This window comes from Argentina anserina, chromosome 6 (genome assembly GCF_933775445.1).
Source record: "Argentina anserina chromosome 6, drPotAnse1.1, whole genome shotgun sequence".
Taxonomy (NCBI): Eukaryota; Viridiplantae; Streptophyta; class Magnoliopsida; order Rosales; family Rosaceae; genus Argentina; species Argentina anserina.
The window spans coordinates 2,352,019-2,369,244 of record NC_065877.1 but is presented as its reverse complement, the minus strand read 5'-3'; the positions used below and the strand labels follow the sequence as shown (position 1 = coordinate 2,369,244).

The following is a 17,226-nucleotide window of genomic DNA, read 5'->3' as shown; positions in this document are numbered from 1 at the left end:
GTTTCATATGTGTAACCTTTTTCTCTTCTGTGATAGTTTCTGTGAGTTAATTTGCTTGGCATTTCAGTTATAAAAGCTCTGTAAAGAGCTACGTTTGTAATACCTATTCAAGCGTAAAGCATCAGAACGAATTACAAGAGCAAAAACGTATCAAAACAAAAAAAGAGGCAAGAAACACGTACTGAAATTATTTGTAAGTAGTAATGGATTACATGTAGTCCAACTAATCCCATCCACAAAAAGCACTAAGTTACAACTAGCAGAAACCAAAAGGCCATTCACCAAAAGAAACCAAAAGGCCAGGGTACAACATAACAAAGCCTAATTAACTTCAGCCAAGTAAAATCAGCCACAACCCCAACATGAAGGACACCAAGCAATAAGCAGTGGCAACCCTTGAAACCAAAGATCCTGCTGCATTAGCAAAGTCTCCAGTTGTGGTACTTGTGGCCAAGACAACCACAGTCCAATCCTCCTCGGTACCAATTCCAACCCCAGTGAACCTCGAATTGTTTAGAAACTTGGCGTAGCGCTGGGAGTTGGTGTAATTGGTAAGCACAAGAGTTGAGACCGCTTTGGGCACACAAACTGGCATGATGACCCCGTCCACTGTGCTGTTTACATCTATTTTGCACTTGTTCAAGTTGTTGGCAAGGCTGGGAATATCGGTCGACGTAGTTGCCGGAGAGATGGCGGCGCCATTGGTTCGGCTGCTGCATGGTTGGTCCTGTATATCGTCTGCAATCTCTCCTGCTAGGCAATCGGCCTTGTCGTGCTTGATGAGGGCCGGTAAGCTTATTGATCGCCTATAGCTGTTGATACCTTGGAGAATGTCATCTTCATCGGCCTCTGCCATATATGTTGGGTAAGTAAGGTCAAGAACTATGGATAAAATCATTTTAAATGCTACAAATTTAGACATCACTAAAACCAGGGGCGGATCTAGGTGTGTTAGTGGGATTCGTCTATCGCATATGATAAGATCAAATCATCACTATTTAATTTTCATAAAGTTCAATCTTGTGGTCCTTATTATACTTCTTTCTCTATTTATTTGGTCTATTTTTTTTTTACACACACATAGAAATTACTCTGCATGTGATGCAGAGCTGCATGTTAGAATTTTCCGTGTTAGTGGGAAGAGACTCAGGTCACCCAAGAATTTGGGAAATAACTAACAAGTATATGTAATACGTTCATAGGTATAGTTTTGTATATTTAATTTTAAAATTTTATTAATATCCAGCCTACCCAATATTAAATCCCCACAACTGCAAATATTTGTGTCTATCTTTCTATTTATTTCTAATATTCTTTGATTTTTTCAACATGTTATTAATCTATTTTACTTTTATTGAACATTAATTTTAATTAAACTCTTTAATTAATTTCAAAAACTTCTTTTTACAATCAACTAAACTGTTAGTAATTTTAAATAGATTGCTATTTTCACATCAACAAAGTATATATCTAATACATTATAGTTAAATATTTTATCACTTTGGTTATAACTTTCTATCACTTTGGTCGTTGAAAAAAAAAAATTCAAGTACCCCAGTTGTGAATCCAGCTGAGTACGCCAACGACTAAAACTATAGTGGCATCAAATGTGATTAGCTTGGTTCATCAACTACAGTATAGTTTGGAGCGTAATGGCAATCATCCATCATAGTTAAATGATCATGCAACTCTATGCTCATGTACTGATGTACAATAATCCAAAATGAGAAAAGTAGGATTCGAATTCATGCGAATTCATGCAATATGTCTCTAATTAATCAAGGATTATGCAACTTTACATGTACAACTGACATGCTACGAAAATTTTACATGCATAATCATACTTCTGCAGACGATATTATCACTGGCCAGAGAACAATGATCATTAATCACTTGATCGATGAACTACTAACGATTAATCTACAAACTGTTAAAGAATACTACATACCTTTATCACTGTGCACCAAGGCTGAAAATAAGAAAGTAACTTGAATGATTAGAAGGACGAAGAAGCAAAGTCTGATAAGGGAGGCCATCATTAAGTATATATGCTATAAAGTGTTTACACAGCAAATCAAAATTCTTGAGATTAATGGGCTTTACGGTTCAGGGAGGCACCAGATTGATTCAAGACAAGCATGTAGCTTATTTTATGAGCTTCTGGGGTTCCAGACTCGTAGATGGATATGGATTGAAATTTTGCCACCTCTATAGCAAGTCAAAGAAGCTTTCCAGGTGTATGAGAAACTGTTAATTATAAAACGGAAATATGTTGCCTAATTGACAAGTATCATCGTCCTTGGCCACTTGGCCTTCCACGCGTTCAACATGCAAAATGAAGCATATCAAGATCCAATTGCAAGGTCGGTAAAATCTACAAGCATCATTTGTTTAGAATTCTTCAAGCTTAGCTCGGTAAAATCTTAATTTTGTGGCTGTTCTATTTAAGACCGTTTGGGTTGAATTTAATATGTAAATAAACAGATGAATATATATAAGGATATCCTTATATATACCAGCTCCCCTTGAAGTTCATGAAACCACGTACATGGATTCCCAGAAATTTTAGGTTGGGATTCTTGATCCTCAATTTTGAATTCCACGCACAGGGATAAACCTCATACGTTATTAGGCTTAATCTCTGAACTTATAACGTTAAGAGTGTCGTTGCAGCACCAAAATGACCGGAAAGTGCATCAATACTGTGATATAACTTATAAGATCTCTAATTTATCAGCCATATATGCATGTCGAGGCAGTCGAGCTTTTCTACGTAAGAAACCTATAGAAAGCTTATTGATCCTGATTTTATTTTGATCATGAACAAAAAGAATTTTGATTTGCATATGTATAAGATCTTGAGTTCCAATTCGGGTCCGGACGTGCAAGGCTTCATGCTTGTGTTTATCACTCATTCAAGTTTTGTTTAAGACCCTTCCTAACTTCTACCCACTTATGTGAAGTTGTGAACATATCCAATAGTATGTCTGGGAGTCCAATGTAACATGAATACCTTCATCAATATTGATCACTTTGGAAACCAACTCGAGGCATAGGGCCATCCGGCCATGCCATTGTTGACACGAACACCCTGCTTCTTATTGACACGAACACCCTGCTCCTTATTGACACGATTCCTCCACATGTCAAACTACAAAGCCCATATATAATCCTTTTGATTTGATCATAACTCTGCACCGCCCCAACATCCACATCTATATATGCTGTCTGCTCGATTTCTTTCCTCATCAAGAGCCTTAAACCCCAGGGCCTTATCAGCTTTCGTTTTGCGTCCACCAAAACCCCACTTTGTCAAATCACTCTCTCAAATACAGAAGAGTCCTAAGAGTCTTTGCAGCCATGGCTGATAATGGCAGGAAAATGCCTCCTCAAAAGCAAGAATCTCAGCCTGGAAAAGAACATGCCATGGATCCTAACCCTCAGTTCTCAAACCCCGATTACAAACCCTCCAACAAGCTCCAGGTATCACTATATCATAACTCATAAGTAAAATGCATAGTCAACATGCTCTAGTACGTGATGATATGTACTAATTGTTTGGGTTTTGCAGGGAAAGGTGGCAATAGTGACCGGAGGGGACTCCGGGATAGGACGATCGGTGTGTCATTTCTTTGCTCAGGAGGGTGCTACTGTGGCTTTCACATATGTGAAGGGTCAGGAGGACAAGGATGCACGCGAGACTCTGCAAATGATCAAGCAAGTGAAAACTTCTGATGCCAAGGACCCTATTGCAGTTGCAGCTGATCTTGGCTTCGATGAGAATTGTAGGAGGGTTGTGGAAGAGGTGGTGAAAGCTTACGGCCGCATTGATATTCTGGTTAACAATGCGGCTGAGCAATACAAGGCCGGCTCAGTGGAAGATATTGATGAGCCTCGTATTGAAAGGGTTTTCAGGACCAACATCTTTGCTTACTTTTTCATGGCAAGGTAAAGGTTCAAGAGTTGTAACACATATATATAAGGCAAAAAATGTGCAGGAAAAAAATGATTATGATGTGAAATTTTCAGGCATGCTTTGAAGCACATGAAAGAAGGCAGCAACATAATCTGCACAACATCTGTTGTGGCCTATAAGGGAAACCCGAAGCTGCTTGATTACACAGCAACAAAGGGCGCCATTGTGGCGTTCATTAGAGGGCTGGCACTTGAGCTAGTGAACAAAGGCATCCGCGTCAATGGAGTAGCTCCTGGACCAATATGGACTCCTTTGATTCCGGCATCTTTTGATGAGGAGGAGACTGCTAAATTTGGCTCAGAAGTGCCAATGCAGCGACCTGGGCAACCCTGTGAGGTTGCACCATCCTACGTCTTCCTTGCGTCCAATGCTATGTCTTCTTACATAACCGGCCAAGTCATCCATCCCAATGGTAATGTGCTGTTACTAGTCTGTAAAGTACTTGCATTAATCTAAATGCCATGTAAATTGTTGATAATATTTGACAACTTGTGATATGGCAGGTGGGGTTGTCGTAAATTCTTGAGGGGTCTGTGAAGGTGTTTTCTGGCCGGTGGTCTGTCTCGTCTTTGTATCTGTAGTTCTAATCTATTAGCTAGTACTCTTTTGTTGCAAGGCTCCTCCCTTGCAGGCCAAGAGCCTACACGTGTGCTCTTTTGTGTATGTATGGACTCGAAAGGTTCTCCTATATGTGTGCTCTTCTGTTGTAATAAATAAATCTGGTGCTATATAAAGTAAATATTGTCATCCCAAACTTGCATTGCAGTTTATGCCGAAGGTAGATTTTGCAATACATGGTTTTACACAGATGACAATGGCCATTTCCATCTCAAGGAGTGGCTTTCCCATTAAGCAGTAAATAACTAAATATGGATAATGGCGATTTGCTCTGCATGATCTTACATGGTAATACATGTGGCCGGCCATGGTCACTCGCATACCAAAATTTGTTTCCTTTTTCAACCTGAGCATCCTTAATTCTCCTGAAGGGAAGGTATTCGAGTCAAGATTATAATAAGGATTCACCGAGCAACCCTTGAGCATTATGTCAAATAATGCCTATTTGGCCTAACCAGGAAAACATATCCCTTGCAAAGAGCACCCATTCAAGAATTGCTTGCACACTTAACCATAAACTATCATATTACTCAACCATATACTAGCGTATTAAACTTGAAGAACTGCATTTGATCAACTACCAGACTAAACACACAGGCTTCTTAAATTCTTACTCAGCTCTAAAGCTTATTATAATTTCCCTGTGGTTGGATATGATCGATAGTGGCCAAAGTGGAACTGGGCAAATTTCGTCTTTAGATCACAGCAGACTGGCAAATAGGGGTAGAGGCAGAAAACTCCGCCAAACCAATGGAAGCGTATAATGTGTACTGTTATAGTTGAGAATCAATATAGCAATTCCAACAGTTGAGGAAGACACACCAAGTTTCGGACACACTACATGGTTGAACTGGAAAGACAATGAAGTTTAAATTGGGACCTTTCTAACTATATATACTGCGTTGTCTGACGCATTGGTTTTTAATTTTGATACAACTTCCTAGAAATCTAAAGTTTGGATCCCAGATTTTCACCCTTGATTGGCAACATAGAAAACCATTTCGGATATAAGAAGGTACATGACCATGGTACATTTATCATGTTTGTGCTGCAAATCTAAGGGGCTAATTAAAATTCAACACTATCAAAAGAACCTCAACTACTATCCATCAACTAGGTGTAATTAAGCTTCTTCAAATCAACTAGGTTGAGTTCTCTTAACTAAAATTTTTTCATTTAAGTTTTACTTATGAGTTGCATTAGTTTGGGTATAAATTGCCTAAGGTTGTACGACACTTCATTGAAATAACCTAAATTTAGAAACAACCACGAGCCTTTTCTAATTTGGGAAACTGCCTCATGGCCATGTAGAGAAAGTGTCAACTTCCACAGATGTGATTCTGCAGGCAAATTTCCGGACACGAAGACAGTCCCTGCCACGTTTTCCTCCACTTGTCTAAACAATCTCTACACGAATGGCCCCTTTGGATTTGATCCAAATCTTTGAATCAACACAACTTAACATAAATGGTGTTGCTCTCTGATCTCCTCCTACACTTTCCTCATCAGTAACGTGACAACCTGATCTTCATTATCAGCCTTTTCTTTTGTATCACAACAATGGCTTCTGGTGGCAATCAGAAGTTTCCTCCTCAAAAGCAAGAATCTTAGCCAGGAAAAGAGCATGTTATGAACCCGAATCCTCAGTACTCAAACCCGGATTACAAACCCTCCAATAACAAGCATGTATGTTTCTCATTCCTAATCAGTAAATGGCTTTCTATATTAATGTTTCTGAAAGGCATGTATTGGTGATCAGTGTTATGCTAAGGCTTGAGTTTTGCAGGGGAAGGTAGCACTAGTGACAGGTGGAGACTCTGGGATAGGGCGAGCAGTGTGCTATTGCTTTGCTCAGGAGGGTGCAACAGTGGCCTTCACATATGTGAAGGGTCAGGAGGACAAGGATGCACGCGATACGCTCGAAATGATCAAGCAGGTGAAAACCCCTGATTCCAAGGACCCAATTTCAGTTGCAGCTGATCTTGGTTTTGATAAGAATTGCAGGAGGGTTGTAGAGAAGGTGATCAAAGCATATGGGTGCATTGATATTCTGGTGAATAATGCAGCCGAGCAGTACAAGGACAGCTCGGTGACAGAGATTGATGAGCCTCGTCTCGAAGGGGTGTTCAGAACCAACATCTTTTCTTACTTTTTCATGACTAGGTAAGTTAATAGATGGCATACAAATGAAAACATGGTCGAATTGTGGTACTGATGATGATGTGTAACTGGGAATGTCAGGCGTGCTTTGAAGCACATGAAAAAAGGCAGCAGCATAATTTGCTCAACATCAGTCAATGCGTACAAGGGAAACCAGAAGCTGCTCGATTATACATCAACCAAGGGAGCCATTGTGGCATTCGTGAGAGGATTGTCACTTGAGCTAGTGAACAAAGGCATCCAGGTCAACGGTGTAGCTCCTGGACCGATATGAACGCTGTTGATTCCAGCTTCTTTTGATGAGGAAACTGCAAACTTTGGCTCTGAAGTGCCAATGCAGCGAGCTGGGCGCCCCTGTGAGGTTGCACCATCCTACGTTTTTCTTGCTTCCAATGCTTTCTCTTCTTATATAACAGGCCAAGTGATCCATCCTAATGGTAATGTGCTGCTACTATAGTGTACTGATACGCTATGTTATTTGCTGTTATATTAATTATATTCTGATCAGTTTTTGGCAAATTTTGATTTGGCAGGTGGAATTGTAGTAAATTCGTGATGGGTTTGTGAAGGAGTCTCCGGGCTGGTGGTCTTTCATGTCCTAATGTATTAGCTATTGTTGTGTTCTTTAAGGCTAAGAATTGTATGTAGAGACTAATGGTGGGTTTCTGTTTGATATGATGTATCTAGTTCTACTTCAAGTAATATGCAGTACCTACTGCCACTAAATTATGGGAAAGAACTAGTTTATGCTAAATGAAGCTTCTCTATTACTATGAATTATATATATGATTGACAAGAATGAAGAATAGACATTTATTTCGATAAATTTCAGTTGCTGATGACATCAAAAGGCCGAGAGTGCATTTCAAAGAACTTGAAGATGAAATCGACTCGGATTCAAATGCAGAACACAAGAAGCTAACTAATATACAGACAACAGACTCAAAAGAGTATTATATTCTATCAGTTAACAATGGAGCTCGAGTCTTACTAGTCACTTCAGGGTGAACCACCAAAGCAAACTTGAACACCTTGTCCACCAATGGCCGCTGTTAAGCAATGGAATCCACACGACTCTAGTTCTGCAGTTACTTTATCAACAACTGTTGCTGATAGCACTGATATAATATGGTTAAGGAAATACTGTATACAATATCATACTTCAAGCTGGTTAATTAACAAGGCAGAGTAAATATGATGACATATTTAGGCAAAAGTTAAGCTTAAGACTAATCCAATTAGACATTATTAGCATCATTCCTAAATGGTTTAAGCATATGCGACAAAAACCTTGGCAAGCATCGCAACTCAAATAAATGGAATCATGAAAAGGATACAAGTTGGCAGTAGTGTGAGAACACAACCTCCACCGCCAGCTCCGGTCAACTTGGAAGCTAACTTGTATTTGAGTGTAGTCCGAAGAATGGTTTCAATTGAAGCATGGCTGACTCCCATGCATTGGAGCAAACCTTGGTTCATTTCCATCAGCTCTTCTATTTTTGCCTCCTTCTCAGTAACAGAGATTTCATCAGGGGCCTCTGACTGGATGATGGTAGCCAATTCCGTGCTGATAGAATCAACTGCGCTGAACACAGAAGTCATAGCATCTGGATGCCTTAATGTCCTCTCTGAAACACCAGCAACTAAAGCCTTTGTGTTCCTCCCAACATTTGTGTTAGTAATGAGCATTTTGAGAGGCATGTTGGATTTGAGGCGTGTCAAACTGCCTGATCTAAACTTGATCATATTCCCTGTTTAAAGAAATATTCTCAAAACATATCTCAACAGATGATACATGCTTTTTTCAATTCATGATTCATCAACTGGCCCCTAGTCCACGATTAATGTAGATGATGTTCTCTTATACAAAAGAATAATGTACATAACTCAATACTTACACCGGTCCCAACAAGCATCATCTCAAATTTAATGATCTAATAATTCTACATTAGACAATCAGCTTATTATCAGAAATTGCATGACTCCTATCCCACTATTTATGTTACTCCACTCCACTCATCATACTTCTAGTTTATCTAAACAGTGTCCAATACAAGTGCAGCCTATTGCAACAAGAACTAATCATCACAAACTTTACATGTATTAGGAGAAGAATTATCAATTACACCCAAAGTAACACAACCCATAGAAATATAATAGAAAGAGAAAAAGAGCCATGCATCTCACTAAAACAAGAAAAATCTTGACTCTCAATAACTCTTTGAAGATCTGACTATGACAGTGGCGTCTTACCACACGGGGTGCAATCAAACCCTTGTACTTTCATTAACAAAATCGTGACAGCTTACCGAGCCTACATGCATAATACTAAGGGTACTGAAGATGAAGAGCAGGAGCAATGTGGTTAAGGTAGATTGCATCGTTATCCATAAGGAGTTTAACATACTACAAGGAGACTGCTGGCACTTGGCTATTAGCTAAAAATCCATAAATTCAAGTTTTTCAAACTCTCTTTGTTCCTATATGGAAACTCAAGATGCAAAGCATCTAGTGGTTTCTAGGCCTCTAGCAAGCACTAATGAAGTAGTTACATACTATTCATAAATATATGAACCTCTTCCTGAATGAAGGTATTATAACTTAACTGCATTGATAAAGTTCCATTTCACAGTAGCTTTGTCTCATCTTAACATACTATGGTAAACTATTACCTCGTTCATTCCAAGAACTATATAACTCAAGAATTCTATATAAGAAGATTAGGAATAAAAACAATGTGCCATTGTGAAGGTAGATTTGTTTGGGACAGGTAACACGATAACTTACCATATGTGCTGACTGTGTTGTCAATGCCAGATGGCCTTCCGTGAATGATTTTTTCACCTTCAAATGCCCATTTGTTCAGTAAGTCAAGGTCGCTTTCACCAAAATCCAACCACCCTTGATGGCTCAAATCCAGACTTGCACGATCTGAAAGAGCAAGAAGAGCACCGGACAATGCAACACAAAGTGCGGCAGATGAACCAAGACCTGAACCCAAAGGAAGTTCTGAAGTGATGATGACTGTTGCAGGCTTAAATCTGACACATAAAAAGAGGCGAATCAGAAAGTTAGAATATAAGGCGGATAATTCAAACTTCAAAGTAGTCAGCTCTACAAGAAAACATTACTCCCATACCCTTGGATAGATGAATACAGCCAAAGAAAAGCCAACACTCCAGCAGCAATTCCAATTTTTGCCTCTGGAATGTTTAGTTCTTCAACTAAAATAGCAAGTGATTTGATCGCCTCCGCTGGACATGTGGTAGGTGTTGATGGGTTGGGAACATCTATTCCAGAGAGTGCTTCTTTAATCCTACCAACTGGCCACGAAAACTCTAATCCAATATCCTTGAGCTCCAGTCTAAGTAAACCATCATTATCTACAAATAAAGGAAGAATAACTTCAGTTCAAAACTTATCAGCAGGAGTTTAATGTTATAAATTTTCAATCCTAAAAAGGACCTATCCCTGAAAGTTGTCCCCATTCCTATAAGCCCAGAAAATTAAACTCAGGGTTCAATCAACAGAATATATATTCACAAAACCTTGAAAGAGCTTTCGAATGAGTTCAACCAATACCAACAGCCAATCTCATAGAAAGCCACGAACATTGTCTTTAACATGGCACAGTCACAAAGCTTAACAGAACTAATGAACCCAACAAGCAAAAAAGTTGCTTCGAATCATTGTAAACAAAATTCAAAAGGGTATAATCCAAAAACATCACGACCACAAAAAGAACTTAACAGCTTCAGCAAGAATGTTAATTGTCATCTCAACCGATCAGACTTCTAATATCACTTAAACCCTTCAAATAGCTTAGCAAGAACGAACGCATCATCTACAAATCAAAAGGGCCGTCTTCAACTCATACTTCCAAGCAACAGAAACACATCATCCAACCTCAGATCACATAAAAGATTCAAACTTCATCTAAGTTGACATAAAACAAGCATCCAACCTCAGCTGTCAACAAAGATTGAAACTTTATAATCTGACACAACACAATCCTAAAGCTTTAACAAAACCCATGAACAGAAAATCAAAAGTGTAGCTTCTACATAAGCTTTCAACCAAAACCCAAATCCAAACCAAACCCAAATGCACAAAATCTAGATCAAAAAACGATCATATACAAGAAGAGAGAAATAAAGGGTACCAGAATGAGAGGGAAAGCGAAGAGTTGCATAGGTACAGAGATCAATGGAGGCAGCTACGGCCGTGGATCCATGAACCACAGCATGTTCACCTGACAGTATAACTTTCCCGGGCGCTCTAGCTTTCACTTCCATTTGTCTCTGTTCTTCTTCAACTTCTTGGTTCTGGCTTTGGTTTGGTTTGGCGTGCTATGACTTAAACGAGTGTGTTGTGTGTTAAATGAGTTGAAATTGGAGAATATATAAGACCCATTGTTGTTGGAAAGGTCCTTGTTAGACAGCTCAAACTGTACTCCGCTGATTCTCTTTTCTGTTTTATAGTTTCTCACAGGCGGGCGGTGGCGCGTGGATCAAACGCATAGTGCTAGTGTGCTATACATTGCTACATGCTAAACACACGGAGTTCGTCTACGGTATCTTAAGACTTGATTTTGTCTGGTCGACTACTACCAACATGAATTTGATCGTATGAATTTGATAAACTTAATACAAGAACTAATAAAAATAATTCGCAAGTGTTAGGATTTAAGCCGGTTGACATAACTCCTTTCAAGGGATGATTTATAGTATGAATTTTGATTACATAATACAAGAAGTCAAGAACTATTAAAAAATAACTTATAAATATAATGATTTAAAGCAGTTGACGTAACTCCTTTTGAGAAATCCTTTTGAGATATGAGAGATAAATAATAGGCTGTTTTAATGCATAAGTTTCAGAGATTCTATACATTTACAAGTTTAGAAGTTGTGCGGAATTCGAATACGTTGGTTGTGTGAAATTCATGCGAGTTGTGAGGAATTCAAACAAAAACATGTGAATTGTATTTCTATATGTTACTACCATGGAGAGTGCTGCGCACGAGTGGAACCGGCGCTTGAGCTTTGTGTGCTGCAACACTCACCAAGTCATAGTGCCAAAATGACAAAAATCGAGCCGGTCAATATTGAACAAATCATTTGTTTACGCAGTTGACAGTAGTGCCAGTCTGCTTAGTTTGATTGTGAATGTGAACAAGAGCGCCCACTGTTCTTTACCTCACCAACTTTCTAGTTGACCATGGCTTCTCACCATTTGACATTTTAGCAGTGGCTGTATTGTAATTTAGAAACCACAACCAAGAAGCTTAAAAACCTTGGCAATCAGGTTATCTGGTTCAATAGGTCTTATAAAAATGAGTAGCTGTTTACTAGTAGCTTGTTCTTTGAATTATAAACAAGGATGCATGCTCAAGCTTTCAACTTGTTCTTTGAGCGTGGCATTGAGAGTCTCTACCAGACTGAGCAGGAATCCATCTGACCCATGCTTTGCTAGCAAGGAAACCGACACAGGTAGATCTTCGTACATGCCTAGTGGTATGCTCACCTGCACAGAGAAATTGGAATTGTAAATGCACTTGCTGCGGCTGAGGAAGGAAAAGATTTGGAGTGTTTCTTGTGCTCTTGACTGATGCACACAATATGAGAGATAATTGGGGAGCTAAAATACCTGGCAGAATCCAGATACTCCGGCAATGGACAACAAGCTAAAAGCCCTGGCGCGAAATGTTTCAAGTGTAGTAGGATCTGTTTGTAGTTTTGGTGGAGGTCCTGGAACTGTAGGAATTGCAAGGACACCAGCATCCTGAGGGCATATCAAGCAAGAACTTAGCACCAAGACAACAAGACCTTCATAAAAAAGTTGTTAAGAATAAATGCGGTCTCTCTCTATAACTAATCTGGTAATTGTGAAAATTTAACTTGTGCTTGAGATAACATAATCGAAATCACATTTTAAATTGTTCTTGCAGGGGAACAATATATGCACGTTTACACTGAGATGAGTCATAGTGCAAATAATTGCAACTGGCTAAGGAACACAATTTCTTTCAACTTAACAAAAGTGCTTCAGCAATGGTAAATGCTAAGAGAGGCTTGTTCATTCTTCTTAAGAAAAAAAATCAATTATTTATTTTTCACAAAGAAAAAACCAAGTAAATGGGGATCAGTTAGCGGAATGTACCAATATTAACATTCTTAGACTCTAATACAAAATAAATCAATGTGCAGGACATATTAGAACATAAAATAATATTCGACACTATGTTAGTCACTAAATGCAGAAGGAACATCTTGATTCATGCACAAAATTCATCCAGAATAGTACAAACTAGAATGCATAGTTCTATCCCAACAGGAAAGTTGATGTGTGCAGTAGTGAAAGAGGGAGAGAGGGAATACCCCAAGAAGTTCAGTAAGAACACCACGTAGTTCAGTTTTCACAGAGTGACAAACATTGGTATTTTCATCTGCTGCCCTAACGGCTTGCCATACACGTTCTGATATTCCAGGACCTAAATCAGGTCTGACTGTTTTGATCCATTCACCATGGTTGGTCTTGAATTCATTCCTATTCTCCCAATGATAATCACAGTTACATTTAATTTCATTAATAAAGATCCAGAAATATCATGATGACTTTCAAGTCCATTGAATTATCAACACCTTTGGAGTAATCGCATGGCACTTGATAGGGCAGCCAAGGATGGTATGTTATACTCTTGACTTGCATTTCCTTTTTCGAAGAAACAGTTCAAGCTTGGAACTTTGTCCTTCACAACATCCCCAACATTTGCGTACTTAATTAAAACATGACCTGCATTAGTACTAATAACAGCATTAGGTCTAATATGTTACCAACTTCTTGCGTATGAATACAAATGTGTCTGCATCATATCTCTGCAGGACAACTAAATGAAGAACTGAGGGGATGATCATTTTCAGATGATAAAATATACAATAGACTCAAGTTAGATGGTATTTCGATCTAATAGTGCTGCAAATGTATGAAGTGGTACGAATCAAGATGCATATAGCTACACCTCAATAATTTAACCAACCAATTTGCTTACCCCCAAATAACTTCTCAACTGAGTGAACAAGTACTTTTTTTACTCGATCACTTGGAATGCTTGAGAGCTGGAAACAGTCTTCAGCAATGATCAGTTGAGCTGGTCTGACAGGATGCACATCAGGAATTTGCAGTAATGCCCGTCCAACTTTACTCAAAAGCACAGGATCCCTAGCAAACCATCCTACAAAAGAAGTTGGTGTCAGCGGCATACAATATTTATGCAGTAACTTGGGTGACATATGATGATTGAACCAGAGAAACTGAAGAAAATTAAAATGACCTCATCAAGATATTAAGTAGAGAAAACGAAACTTTGTGCAAGACAGTCTGCAAACTAAAAACTGATAATTCCTTACCCACAGTATCAAAACTTTGTGCCATAGGAATAACTCCCGAAGTAGAAATGACGCCATGAGAAGGTCGGAACCCAAAAATTCCACAATATGAAGCAGGAACTCTCACACTTCCTCCGGTGTCAGTTCCTGAAATAATGAGACTCATTCTCAACCTTCAACATTGAGAGGTATGAAATTTCAAAAATCATACAAGTAAATCCAAGTCAATTACCTAAAGAAAAATCTGCAAGGTTTGCACCTACTACAACAGCAGAGCCACTAGAAGATCCTCCAGGCACCCTGTCTGGTGCACATGGATTTACCGGTGTACCATAATGTTTATTCTCTCCATTTATACTGCCAAGTGCCAACATTCATACATGAAATTTTAAAGGTCTTTCTAGTGAAGCTCCAAAAGTAAATCAAACTTGATTACTGCCAAGTGCCTTCAACCTTTAACGAACTATTACGAAAACTAACAGACATATTGCCATTCCTCGAGACCATAAAAGTAAAACAAAGAGAGAGAGAGAGAGAGAGAGAGAGAGAGAGAGAGAGAGAGAGTTGATCGTCAATGTGCACTGACCTGTATGCCATTTCATCCATGACAGTTTTACCAATACATGTCGCACCTCCTCTTAAGATTGTCGAAACAGAAGGAGCTGTCGATTCAGCAACTGGGTGAGTCCTTGCCCAATCAGGATTTCCAAATCCCGTCACATATCCAGCCACATCAAATCTGATTCCATGTTGAAACCCAAGTCAGAGAAAGGTATTAGCTTTGCCCAGTTAAACACATGAACACAGTTTGCCATCAAAACTACCCTGGAGCTCATCAATATAGTTTCACAATACAAATAAGTTCATACAGAGAACTTAACAAATAGTTAATTCATTAGGTGTGTACAAACATAAGCACAATCAAGCAAGCACATGCAAATTGATCTTTCAAGAATTGAGTGATAAGTCAATCAACCCAGAATCTGAACTTAGCATGTCAAGTACATAAGACAATTCTGATGTGATGATACAAAGCTGAAGCACTCACCAATATGAGAGTGATATAGAGAATAATATGCAAGATGCTAGCTAAGTGAGCTACATATATCTAGAAAGAGGACAAGGGTGTAGAGTAAGTGTGTCTCACATGTCTTTGACAGCAAAAGTGAGGCCACTCAAGGGAAGATCATGAGATGAAGAACTTGGTTGCAGCATGAGTTTCTCTGTGAAGGCTCCATAATCTGAGTCGTCCGCCATTTTTTGAGGGTGAGTGAGTGCCGCTACTGGAGTTAAGGATGATATATCCAATCAGATGGTTCAATGACGAAATTGACCTCAAAGTGTTCATTCTTCTTTTTTCTTCTTATATTAGCATGAGGAAAACAAATTTACAAAACATTAGAGTTTCCTAGTTAACTCGATCAAATCTTCTGGTGATCGATCTGCTTCCCAATTTGGTCGGCTACTCTGTTCCTAATACAGTAGAACGAAAGAAAGAAAGAGAGAGAAGGCCTAATTTAATTTGGTTTATTTAGATCACTATGAATTTAATGCGTTTTGAGAGTGAGAGTGAGATTTTGAATACGTTGGAAAGCCAACATCATCTTTTGAATTGTTCAGAAAGTATCCTCTACTCTGCATTCTTTTTACAAACAAACTTACTCGTTTGCACATGTCTTAGCGGAACGTCCAACCAAGTGCGTAGTTCTTGCTTCAAAAAATGGCTGGTTGCTTCTATCGGATGAGTGCCATGGCAGTGAGGACAAGTTATTCAAGTTCTTGTCTCATAATCCGTTTCGTAATAAGATTATTGGTTTGCCTCCATTGACCTTTGAAGCCGACCTCGAAATAAAAGTATCAAGGTTCACGACAAGTCCAACTTCTCCTGATGGTTGTTATATCCTTGTTACTTGTGGTAGACCTGGACCTGATTCAGGGGGAAAGATATGCAGAATATACACATGTAATCTCAAAGATGAGAAGTGGATATCTCAAAATCTACCTGATCATGACAAAAAGTTGCATGATGTGCTCTACATGAATGGAGCTTTTTATTGCGTTTGCTCAGTGGAATTCTCTGTAGTAATGGATATCCTCACCTTCAGAAGCGAATTTCGCAACGAACAAGCTAATGACGTCGCTGAGCAATGCAGTCCTTTCATTACCTCCTCGTCCTCCTCTTCCTTGAGAAGAAAGGAGAACGATGAGCTTTACTTGGTTGAGGCTGATGGGGAACTCTTCTTAGCAATTTATTCTCTCGATGACACTGGCAATTGTTGTCATATTTACCAGTTTGATGGATCACAGAAGGAATGGACTCGAGTTAAAATCTTGGGAAATCTAGTCATGATTCTGTCTAGCTAAGTAAATATTGGATCAATTGCAGTTCCCGCAGTTCAAGATGCTGAACAATTTGCAAACATGATCTTTGTGCTTGGAAGATCAACTTACGATTCCTATATCTGTAAAGATAACTTCCGTTGCTAACAACTTTCACATACGACATCCGCTTAAAGTGTGTCACGTGTTCATGAACTCGTATCGATGAGCTCTACAATTTTCGCGAATGAAGTTTTCAAAGAAGAGCAACGGATTAAAAGTCAACTCTTGAGCCACTGAAAATGTAACGTTTTTCAACCTTAAATTTCCAGAAAAAAAAACTTTCATTTCGTAAAGACATCGACGAAAAGGTGTAGAATGTGATTTTACTCGAATTACCAAGCATAACAATTTACGAGACATTACAAAAAATGAAACTCGAAAAATTGGGGTATTACAATCTTCCCTTCCGGTCTCATCCGCCACAATTAATCGAAAACAATAAAATTGTATAATTTAAATAAAAACCGTAACGCATACAATATAGCAAACTATATATATGTATTGTATTTACCATTTTTGTGCACATGCACAACTCACTATATTATATCGACATCACTGTTCATTCCATCTAGAGAAATCATTTCATTAATCTTAAATGCATCTTAACATAAATGCAAGTCACCGCCAAGGGTAGACTGGTCATAGTGAGATTTACTCACCTTATTTTCCTGCGTGCAACTTCTACGACATTAAGAGAGATTC

At 38.8% G+C, this 17,226-nt stretch overlaps 4 protein-coding genes and 1 pseudogene across 4 annotated transcripts; 2 read left to right on the top strand and 3 right to left on the bottom strand.

Moving 5' to 3' along the window:
• Positions 1-166: 166 nt before the first annotated feature.
• Positions 167-2,157, bottom strand: LOC126797996 (uncharacterized GPI-anchored protein At5g19250-like). Its single transcript, XM_050524804.1, has 2 exons — positions 1,949-2,157; positions 167-849 (listed from the first exon to the last, which is right to left on the bottom strand). Exons 1-2 carry the CDS (start codon positions 2,037-2,039, stop codon positions 332-334), a joined length of 609 nt encoding a protein of 202 aa, XP_050380761.1. The 5' UTR covers positions 2,040-2,157; the 3' UTR covers positions 167-331.
• Positions 2,158-3,275: 1,118 nt separating this feature from the next.
• Positions 3,276-4,601, top strand: LOC126797995 (NADPH-dependent aldehyde reductase 1, chloroplastic-like). The gene is made up of 4 exons (XM_050524803.1): positions 3,276-3,483; positions 3,572-3,948; positions 4,030-4,388; positions 4,480-4,601. The coding sequence occupies exons 1-4, from the start codon at positions 3,361-3,363 to the stop codon at positions 4,500-4,502; spliced, it is 882 nt and encodes a 293-aa protein (XP_050380760.1). The 5' UTR covers positions 3,276-3,360; the 3' UTR covers positions 4,503-4,601.
• Positions 4,602-6,154: 1,553 nt separating this feature from the next.
• LOC126799906 (NADPH-dependent aldehyde reductase 1, chloroplastic-like) lies at positions 6,155-7,310 on the top strand (annotated as a pseudogene).
• A 233-nt stretch (positions 7,311-7,543) lies between these two features.
• Positions 7,544-11,146, bottom strand: LOC126798786 (mevalonate kinase). The gene is made up of 5 exons (XM_050525841.1): positions 10,917-11,146; positions 9,894-10,137; positions 9,542-9,795; positions 8,092-8,505; positions 7,544-7,872 (listed from the first exon to the last, which is right to left on the bottom strand). The coding sequence occupies exons 1-5, from the start codon at positions 11,047-11,049 to the stop codon at positions 7,754-7,756; spliced, it is 1,164 nt and encodes a 387-aa protein (XP_050381798.1). The 5' UTR covers positions 11,050-11,146; the 3' UTR covers positions 7,544-7,753.
• A 640-nt stretch (positions 11,147-11,786) lies between these two features.
• Positions 11,787-15,414, bottom strand: LOC126798812 (amidase 1). The gene is made up of 9 exons (XM_050525875.1): positions 15,290-15,414; positions 14,729-14,881; positions 14,375-14,499; positions 14,164-14,289; positions 13,806-13,988; positions 13,399-13,549; positions 13,135-13,303; positions 12,404-12,538; positions 11,787-12,280 (listed from the first exon to the last, which is right to left on the bottom strand). Exons 1-9 carry the CDS (start codon positions 15,397-15,399, stop codon positions 12,125-12,127), a joined length of 1,308 nt encoding a protein of 435 aa, XP_050381832.1. The 5' UTR covers positions 15,400-15,414; the 3' UTR covers positions 11,787-12,124.
• Between the last annotated feature and the right edge of the window lie 1,812 nt (positions 15,415-17,226).

Bases quoted from the DNA above. Each gene is read 5' to 3' on its own strand.
- LOC126797996 (XM_050524804.1), bottom strand. From the start codon at position 2,039: ATGATGGCCTCCCTTATCAGACTTTGCTTCTTCGTCCTTCTAATCATT. The intron at 850-1,948 runs GTATGTAGTATT...CATATATGGCAG, and splicing joins CTTGGTGCACAGTGATAAAG to AGGCCGATGAAGATGACATT.
- LOC126797995 (XM_050524803.1), top strand. From the start codon at position 3,361: ATGGCTGATAATGGCAGGAAAATGCCTCCTCAAAAGCAAGAATCTCAG. The intron at 3,949-4,029 runs GTAAAGGTTCAA...TGAAATTTTCAG, and splicing joins GCTTACTTTTTCATGGCAAG to GCATGCTTTGAAGCACATGA. The intron at 4,389-4,479 runs GTAATGTGCTGT...GTGATATGGCAG, and splicing joins CCAAGTCATCCATCCCAATG to GTGGGGTTGTCGTAAATTCT.
- LOC126798786 (XM_050525841.1), bottom strand. From the start codon at position 11,049: ATGGAAGTGAAAGCTAGAGCGCCCGGGAAAGTTATACTGTCAGGTGAA. The intron at 8,506-9,541 runs GTAAGTTATCGT...TTCTTTAAACAG, and splicing joins CAACACAGTCAGCACATATG to GGAATATGATCAAGTTTAGA. The intron at 7,873-8,091 runs GTATCCTTTTCA...ATATTATATCAG, and splicing joins TCTCACACTACTGCCAACTT to TGCTATCAGCAACAGTTGTT.
- LOC126798812 (XM_050525875.1), bottom strand. From the start codon at position 15,399: ATGGCGGACGACTCAGATTATGGAGCCTTCACAGAGAAACTCATGCTG. The intron at 14,290-14,374 runs GTAATTGACTTG...TCATTATTTCAG, and splicing joins CCTTGCAGATTTTTCTTTAG to GAACTGACACCGGAGGAAGT. The intron at 12,539-13,134 runs GTATTCCCTCTC...ATATGCCCTCAG, and splicing joins TTCTTACTGAACTTCTTGGG to GATGCTGGTGTCCTTGCAAT.